The 10,279-nt window shown below is 38.8% G+C and overlaps 1 protein-coding gene across 1 annotated transcript; it reads right to left on the reverse strand.

Moving 5' to 3' along the window:
* Window positions 1-3,253: 3,253 nt before the first annotated feature.
* LOC119484116 (keratin, type I cytoskeletal 50 kDa-like) lies at window positions 3,254-9,663 on the reverse strand. The gene is given in 9 exon segments (XM_037762634.1): window positions 3,254-3,427; window positions 3,684-3,898; window positions 4,130-4,255; window positions 4,436-4,597; window positions 4,674-4,830; window positions 4,955-5,037; window positions 5,146-5,574; window positions 5,577-5,907; window positions 9,425-9,663. Coding segments are annotated over 8 exon segments (1,569 nt in total). The 5' UTR covers window positions 5,880-5,907; window positions 9,425-9,663; the 3' UTR covers window positions 3,254-3,333.
* Between the last annotated feature and the right edge of the window lie 616 nt (window positions 9,664-10,279).

Genomic DNA, 10,279 nt, shown 5'->3' on the forward strand with positions numbered 1-10,279 from the left:
TATATTTCAGGTATAGTTCAGGTATATATATTTCAGGTATAGTTCAGGTATATATATTTCAGGTATAGTTCAGGTATATATTTCATATATATATTTCAGGTATAGTTCAGGTATGTATTTTAGGTATAGTTCAGGTATGTATTTCAGGTATAGTTCAGGTATAGTTCAGGTATGTATTTCAGGTATAGTTCAGGTAGGTATTTCAGGTATAGTTCAGGTATATTCTTCAGGCATAGTTCAGGTATATATATATATATATATTTCAGGTATAGTTCAGGTATATATTTCCGGTATATTTCAGGTGTATTATGGTTTATATGCCTCCTACTGTCATGTGTAGGGGTTTGAATTTACCATGGAACCCAAACGCAGAGTTACAAGCAGAAAAGTACATTAAAATAAAAGCGAGCTTTAATAATTTCAAGCTGAAATATCCAAAACAACCAAAATATAGGGAGGGGAACAAAGTACAAAAGAACAAATAGAAACAAACAACAAAAACCAAACAGAGGACAAAACCAAAAATCACAAACCAGAGAAACACGAGGATCAGGGCAGGAGGTAACAGGCAAACCGGAGGACAAGGTAGACAGGGGCTTGAGAGACAAACCAACCGACAAAGGCCGAGGGGAAAACACAGGCTTAAATACAGGACATTGATTAAACACAGGTGAAACAAATCAGGGCAGGTCAGACAATTAACAAAGGCGGGAAAACAAACAAAGGTAGGAAGTAAAACCAGACAAGACACAGGAGGAGTGAATTACAAAATAAAACAGGAAACACTGGAATGAGAATATAAAAGAAACCAAACACAAACCAAAATCACATAAACATAACTAATAACAAAACACTGGCAAAGCCAGAACATGACACCTGCTTTATTAACAGAAAGCTTCTTTATAGCTTTGTATATCTCATATGACATAATCACCATTGAATCATCACTCTCACTATTATCTGTCTTAAATAAATCACTCTTAACATGTTGAATAATATCCCATAACATCCCATAATATCCCATAATACCCCATAACATCCCATAATATCCCATAATACCCCATAATATCCCACAACATCCCATATCCAATAATATCATATAATATCCAATAACATCCCATAACATCCCATAATATCCCATAACATCCCATAACATCCCATAATATCCCATAATATCCCATAATATCCAATAACATCCCATAATATCCCATAATATCCCACAACATCCCATAATATCCAATAATATGCTTTAATATCCCATAATATCCCATAATACCCCATAACATCCCATAATACCCCATAATATCCCACAACATCCCATAATATCCAATAATATGCTTTAATATCCCATAATATCCCATAACATCCCATAATATCCAATAATATCCTATAATATCCAATAACATCCCATAATATCCCATAATATCCCATAATATCCCATAATATCCAATAACATCCCATAATATCCAATAATATCCTATAATATCCCATAACATCCCATAATATCCCATAACATCCCATAACATCCCATAACATCCCATAATATCCCATAATACCCCATAACATCCCATAATACCCCATAATATCCCACAACATCCCATAATATCCAATAATATGCTTTAATATCCCATAATATCCAATAATATCCCATAACATCCCATAATATCCCATAATATCCCATAACATCCCATAATATCCCATAATATCCCATAATACCCCATAACATCCCATAATACCCCATAATATCCCACAACATCCCATAATATCCAATAATATGCTTTAATATCCAATAATATGCTTTAATATCCCATAATATCCCATAACATCCCATAATATCCCATAACATCCCATAATATCCCATAATATCCCATAATATCCCATAATACCCCATAACATCCCATAATACCCCATAATATCCCACAACATCCCATAATATCCAATAATATGCTTTAATATCCAATAATATGCTTTAATATCCCATAATATCCCATAACATCCCATAACATCCCATAATATCCCATAATATCCCATAATATCCCATAACATCCCATAATATCCCATAACATCCCATAATATCCCATAATATCCCATAACATCCCATAATATCCCATAACATCCCATAATATCCCATAATATCCCATAACATCCCATAATATCCCATAATATCCCATAATATCCCATAACATCCCATAATATCCCATAACATCCCATAATATGCTGTAACAGTGTCTATCAGCAGCAGCGTCCAATCAGTGACTGATATTCAATAAGGGGGCATGTCTTTGAGCAGCAGCGTCCAATCAGTAACTGATATCCAATAAGGGGGCGGTTTGACTCGACAAACGTTGTTATCGTCTATAAATGTGTCTCTGGAGTTAAAGGTCTCATATCAGCTCATCTTCAGGGTCATGTTTGTATTTAGTGTTTCTACTAGAACATGTTTACCTGCTGTAATGTTCCTCCTCCTGTCTGTCTGAATATACCTGTATTCACCTGTCTGTCTGTCTGAATATACCTGTATTCACCTGTCTGTCTGAATATACCTGTATTCACCTGTCTGTCTGTCTGAATATACCTGTATTCACCTGTCTGTCTGTCTGAATATACCTGTATTCACCTGTCTGTCTGAATATACCTGTATTCACCTGTCTGTCTGAATATACCTGTATTCACCTGTCTGTCTGTCTGAATATACCTGTATTCACCTGTCTGTTTGAATATACCTGTATTCACCTGTCTGTCTGTCTGAATATACCTGTATTCACCTGTCTGTCTGTCTGAATATACCTGTATTCACCTGTCTGTCTGAATATACCTGTATATTGCTAGGCAACAGCTTGGGTCCATGTTTACTTCCTGTCAGCTGATATTATTTACATCCACTGCAACAGGAAATAAACTGGGACACATTTAGAATGTTTATGTTTAAAACCGTGTAATGATCTATATATTGTATATTTGTGACATCACAAATGGACAGAAATCCTGACGGCTTGTTTCAAACGCACAGTTCCTGAATATGGACTGTGTGTTTCTCCGTATATTGAGTGTTTAGATAGTTTAACAGTATTTATATAAAGCACTTAAACCTGATTTATAATATCAAAGACATGACAATCTCACTTCTTACAATATGGGACCTTTAATATAGTCTGTTATAAAGAATAAAGATCAGTTCTGACAGCAGGTTATTGGTCCTGGTGAAGATCAATAACTGATCAGAATGTTAATATAAACACAAGAACCACAGAAACAATGTCCAATTTCATGTTTATTGAAGAAGCTCAGACAGACTCAGGTTACAGTTTACAGTTGATTCAGGTTCATTCTGGTCTAACTGCTGCTGCTGCTGATCACGTTTCCAGATTCATCCACTTCCCTCACGATGGTGGTGACCTTGGTGGTGACCTTGGTGGAGTTGGAGATGCTGCAGGGAAAGAAAGAACTCACTTGATTTAGACCGTGATGTATTTATCTCTCTTTCTGTTCAGTCTCTGACTATTCCTCCAGCGCCATCATCTGGTCAACATGTTAATGTGTCCAGTACCAAATACCTGCAGAACTGATGGTATTCATCAGCCTCAGCTGGACTCTGTGTTTAATGATGATTAGCTAATGTTAGCATGCTAACACGTTCACGTTACACAACATGTCTGAAAGAGTGAACGTTTCCCTCCACTCACATCTCTCCGTCCAGCAGCCTCCTGTACTCGGCGATCTCCATCTCCAGTCTGGTCTTGATGTCCAGCAGTTCGGCGTACATGACCTTCTGGTTCTCCAGGTTGGCCCTCAGCTGGGTCAGCTGCTCCTCCAGAGCCTCCACCTGCCTCTGGTAACCTGCTAGCATGTTAGCGTAGCGGCTCCTGGTCTCAGCCAGAGTCGCCTCCACAGCTCCTTTCTGCTCAGGAGGAAGAGGGAGGACGGTCAGGTCAGCTGTACCAACAGTAAATAAGTCATGCAAGCATTTGATTTCTATCAGCTCCAACGTTTCTTCAGTTTTCTCTCTGTTCCTGTCAGAAATGTGCGTCATTGATTAACACAAGAACGAGTAACTTTAAGGGCTAAAATATCAGAATTCAGTCGTCACATGATGAAGACGATGAAGTTGATAGACTTAGTGTTTTGTCACCTTGCTGAGCTCAGCCTGCAGTTTGATCTCCAGAGTCTGAAGAGAACTTCTGGCCACTGAAATCTCAGACCTGGACGTCTGCAGGGTCTCAGTGCTCACAGCCACCTCTTTGTTCAGCTCGGCCGACTGTGAAGGACAAGTATCAATAATGTTATTGATCAAATATCAGGATATCAGACAGTATAATAGTTGGAAACTAAAAAGTGATTAGTGGTTGTGGTGTAACTTGAGCTGGAGCAGGTTTTGGACAGTAGGGGGGCAGCAGTGACCACATTCAGAGCAGGAAACAGGACTTTGTGGTCTCACCTTGGCCTGGAACCAGACATCCAGGTCTCTGCGGTTCTTGTTGGAGACGGTCTCGTAGTGTTCTCTGATTCCGGCCATGACGCTGGACAGGTCTTCCTGAGGTGCGGCGTCCACCTCCACGTTCACCTGACCTCCCATCTGGGCCCTCATAGCCAGCAGGTCCTGCAGGAAGACGGAGGTTAAACTTTTGTCTGGTTATCTTTTGATTTCTTTTTCAGTCTGGTTTCAGTGGTCTCACCTCCTCGTGGTTCTTCTTCAGCTGGTACAGCTCGTCTTTCAGACCGGTCAGCTGCATCTCCAGGTCGGACCGGCTCAGGGTCAGCTCTTCCAGGACCCTCTTCAGCCCGGCGATGTCGGCCTCCACCGACTGACGCATGGCCAGCTCGTTCTCATACCTGAAAAAACACCAGAGTTGAAATGATTGGGAAGAACCTTGCTCACAAAAACACAGATTGAATCAGATTATTTCACGTTGTGGTCTCGATGATTCGATGCTGAAGGAAATAAAGTCTCACTCACTTGACTTTGAAGTCGTCGCTGGCCAGCTGGGCGTTGTCGATGGCAAGGACGAGGGCGGCGTTTCCACGAGCAGCAAAGTTGATCTGAAAGGTTTAAAAAGTTATAATAACTTCAAACCCCAAAAAGAAACCAAAAATAATGATCTGCTGTTTTCTGCTCAATCTACAGATGTTCTGTGTTTCTGGACTCACCTGGTCCTGCAGGTCTTTGATGGTGACATTGAATGCGGTGAAGTCGTGGGCCGCAGGTCTGGTCTTGTTGTCCAGGAACAGTCTGATCTTCAGTTCCAGCTCGGCGTTGGCCTTCTCCAGGCTGTGCACCTTGTTCAGGTAGGTGGCCAGGCGGTCGTTGAGGTTCTGCATGGTGGCCTTCTCGCTGATGGACATGTCGGCGGCGGCGGCGGCCAGGTTGAAGCCACCGCCAGCACCGCCAGCACCGGAGGAGACGAAGGAGGCCTGGGAGACACGGACTCCAGACCCTCCGGCTCCTCCGTATACGCTGCCGGCCCCCATGCCGCTGACCCGGCGGGAGGAGGAGTACAAGGAGGGGGCCATCATGGTGGAGCTCCTCATGGGGGAGGACATGTAGCTGCTGCGGCTGGAGAAGGAGGTCATGGCTGAGGGTCGGCTGGTCGGCGGCTCTGAGCGGAGAGTGAAGAGCTGCTGGGACGGCGGCTCCTTTTATACCTCAAAATGAGGCTGGGGGGTGTGGTGGTGGCAGGGCAGTTCGGCATGCCAAACATGCCAGGTGGGACGCGATGCAACCCCGAGGCCAGGAGAGCAAACCGGTCTGAGCTGCCATGAGCTCCCCTGTCTATCGCGAGAGGCTCGGGGGTTACTGGGCGCGGTCTTCGAGGGACCCGGCAGCTGTTTGTACCGGTTGGTCTGGTCCTGCCGGTCCACTCAGAGCCCCTAAGGCCAGACATCCAGTCAGACCACAAACGCCTCACAGCTCTGTCAGAGAGATGTGATAGAGTGATATCTCCTCCTCAAGATGCTATTTTTTATACATTTTATAGCGCTGAAGAGGTTAAACTATGTCGTTTTTCACAAGAAAACAGCAAAGGTAAAAGAAAAGGGAAACGTCTGAAAAACGTATCAATATAATTTGATATTCTTTAGGAGAGGCAAGGTAGCTTTATCTGTAGAGCACATTTCAGCAACAGGGAGATTCAAAGTGCTTTACATAAACACTAGAGAACATTGAGACAAAATGCAAAAGAACATTAAGACATAATTAAAACAGTTATAAAAACATAAAAACATTAAAACATTAAAGATTAGAAAATAAAAACAAGCTAAAAATAAAAGCTAGGATAGAAGCTAACATAGAATATAACACAAAAGAGTAGAAGCTCTAGTTCAGTATCAGATCATTATCTGGTTTAATGAAAGGCAGCCGCAAACAGGAACGTTTGAAGCTTTGTTTTAAAACAAGTGAGAGGTGGAGCGGTCCTGCAGGGTTCTGGTGGAGCGGTCCTGCAGGGTTTTGGTGGAGCGGTCCTGCAGGGTTCTGGTGGAGCGGTCCTGCAGGGTTCTGGTGGAGCGGTCCTGCTGGTTTCTGGTGGACCTGGTCCTGCAGGGTTCTGGTGGACCTGGTCCTGAAGGGTTCTGGTGGAGCGGTCCTGCAGGTTTCTGGTGGAGCGGTCCTGCAGGTTTCTGGTGGAGCGGTCCTGCAGGGTTCTGGTGGAGCGGTCCTGCAGGTTTCTGGTGGAGCGGTCCTGCAGGGTTCTGGTGGAGCGGTCCTGCAGGTTTCTGGTGGAGCGGTCCTGCTGGTTTCTGGTGGACCTGGTCCTGCAGGGTTCTGGTGGACCTGGTCCTGCAGGGTTCTGGTGGAGCGGTCCTGCAGGGTTCTGGGAGCTTGTTCCAGATGTTTGGTGCATAAAAACTGAACGCTGCTTCTGCATGTTTAGTTGTGACTCTGGGGACACTGAGCAGACCTGATCCAGATGACCTGAGAGGTCTGGATGGTTCAGAACACAGCAGAAGATCAGACATGTATTTTGGCCCTAGACCATTTAGTGCTTTGTAAACCAGCAGCAGTATTTAGAAATCAAAATTTTGAATATTTAATCATCTCGTGACCCCTTCAGGTTTATGTTGTGACCCCTTAAGGGTCCTGACCCCTATGTTGGTGACCACTGCATTAGAGTATTTCAAAGTGGAAATAAAAGAAAAAGACACTTTTTAGACAAAAAGAAAGAATGAATATTAAAAAGACTTTTAGTATCCTCTCCCACCATAATGTCAGGAGATCAATGGATCTATAAAAAGTAGTATTTTGTGATTTTCTCAGACTGTCCAGAGTTTGGTGGGTGGCTCCGGTGGGAACGGTTACATAAGGGTTTTGTATATTATATTTTGAATATGTTTGGTAGCCTTGAAGAAGTAAAACTTTAAAGAGACAGAAATACCTGAGCACACATACACAAAATAAACATGAGTGAAGGAGGAGAGATAATCCATCACTCCACTTCCTGTCACAGTTACATCATCGTTGTGAACTGGAACAACAGTTGTTAATGAGATTCATGCTGCTGCTACACAATCCTTATTTCTCTCTTTAACTTGTTAATATGTGTTCATGTTAATCATGTTAACGTATTAGTAATAATTTTAACAATGTTAATAATGTTAATATATTAGTAATAATGTTAATACTGTTAATAATGTTAACATATTAGTAATAATGTTAATCATGTTAATATATTAGTAATAATGCTAATAATGTTAATAATGTTAACATATTAGTAATAATGTTAATCATGTTAACATATTAGTAATAATGTTAATCATGTTAACATATTAGTAATAATGTTAATCATGTTAATATATTAGTAATAATGTTAATAATGTTAACATATTAGTAATAATGTTAATAATGTTAACATATTATTAATAATGTTAATAATGTTAATGTATTAGTAATAATGTTAATCATATTAATATATTAGTAATAATGTTAATAATGTTAATGTTTTAGTAATAATGTTAATAATGTTAATATATTAGTAATAATGTTAATAATGTTAATGTTTTAGTAATAATGTTAATAATGTTAATATATTAGTAATAATGTTAATCATATTAATGTATTAGTAATAATGTTAATCATATTAATATATTAGTAATAATGTTAATAATGTTAATATATTAGCAATAATGTTAATATATTAGTAATAATGTTAATAATGTTAATATATTAGTAATAATGTTAATAATGTTAGTCATGTTAATATATTAGTAATAATGTTAATAATGTTAATGTTTTAGTAATAATGTTAATAATGTTAATATATTAGTAATAATGTTAATAATGTTAATATATTAGTAATAATGTTAATGTTTTAGTAATAATGTTAATAATGTTAATATATTAGTAATAATGTTAATAATGTTAATATATTAGTAATAATGTTAATGTTTTAGTAATAATGTTAATAATGTTAATATATTAGTAATAATGTTAATAATGTTAGTCATGTTAATATATTAGTAATAATGTTAATAATGTTAGTCATGTTAATATATTAGTAATAATGTTAATAATGTTAGTCATGTTAATATATTAGTAATAATATATAGGTTTTGACTAAACAGACTCTGGTCTCTGGGTCATTGTGACGCCATTTCTCACTATTTTCACTATTTGAAATAAACCATAGAATGGATTAATGGGGAAAATAATCATTTTTTACTGAATGAACATTTTTACTACAGAACTTTCACTGTAACAGAGTATTTCTACAGTGTAGTATTAGTACTTTTACTGTAACAGAGTATTTCTACAGTGTAGTATTAGTACTTTTACTGTAACAGAGTATTTCTACAGTGTAGTATTAGAACTTTTACTGCAGTTAAGGATCTGAAGACTTGCTGCAGCTCTGATAAAAGGTCAGTAAATCAACATATGGACACTATTGATATGTTTATTGGTAAAGAGATAAGCTGACGATGTACCTACACCACCCTCAGCGGGGCAGCAGGTCTCTGCTCGGCCAGATGAACCTGTCAGGGACCCCAGCGCCAACATGTGCTGCTCAGCTTCTATTTCATTAAACTCAACTTTAACCCCAAATATATCTGAAAGATCACAAAATAATGACATCATCTAAAATTACTTTTCTCTCATTTTCTTTTGAAATACAGAATAAAGGAAGTTATTGTTATGATGTTATTAGAGGAGAAAACGGTAACGTTTGGTTGGTGGCTGCTCAAAGGTTTCTCAGGGGTTTTTCGCAAGTCTCGTTGCCTTGAAGAAAATGTTAATAATCGTATAATATTATTATTATTTTCAATAATTTTATAATATAATTATATTGTCAAATCACAAAGAGACAAATGTAGTTTCAGTAACTCCATTTATTGTGTAACAGAAACATTACTGGCATGTTGTAAAGTGATTTATTACCTGCTGTCAGTGAGAGCAGGGGAACACCTGATGGATGGAGGAGCAGGAATGGAGCCTCACCTGACGGGCCTGTTCCTGGACGGGCTCCTGTCCCCCCTGGGCCGCCCGATGGACGGACCCGTCTGTCCACACAGAACCCCGAGGACCAGACATCCGGTCGGACCTCAAACGTCTCACAGGTCAGACTGTGCTCACACTCTGTTCCTACCTGTATCTACAGACAGTAATGCACGTTATAGAGTAAACATCCCATTTCAGCTCACCAAATCTATATATATATATAACTATATATATTTATATATATATAGTTATATATATATGCTTTCATATATACTGCCCCAATATAAGTGAGATTATTTTAGTTCAAATGAAAGTCTAATCTTTCAATAACTCATTTATACCAATTTCTAATGTTTTTATTGTCCAAGGAAAATTTTCATTTAAATAAATATCTGTTGAGTCACTATCTATAGCCTATAGCCTATCTATAGCCTATCTATAGCCTATCTATAGCCTATTTATAGCCTATTTATAGCCTATCTATAGCCTATAGCCTATCTATAGCCTATTTATAGCCTATCTATAGCCTATAGCCTATCTATAGCCTATCTATAGCCTATCTATAGCCTATTTATAGCCTATTTATAGCCTATCTATAGCCTATAGCCTATCTATAGCCTATCTATAGCCTATAGCCTATCTATAGCCTATCTATAGCCTATTTATAGCCTATTTATAGCCTATCTATAGCCTATAGCCTATCTATAGCCTATCTATAGCCTATCTATAGCCTATAGCCTATCTATAGCCTATCTATAGCCTATTTATAGCCTATCTATAGCCTATCTATAGCCTATAGCCTATCTATAGCCTATAGCCTATCTATAGCCTATCTATAGCCTATTTATAGCCTAT

This window comes from Sebastes umbrosus, assembly GCF_015220745.1.
Source record: "Sebastes umbrosus isolate fSebUmb1 chromosome 14 unlocalized genomic scaffold, fSebUmb1.pri SUPER_14_unloc_1, whole genome shotgun sequence".
In the NCBI taxonomy this organism is placed as follows: domain Eukaryota; kingdom Metazoa; phylum Chordata; class Actinopteri; order Perciformes; family Sebastidae; genus Sebastes; species Sebastes umbrosus.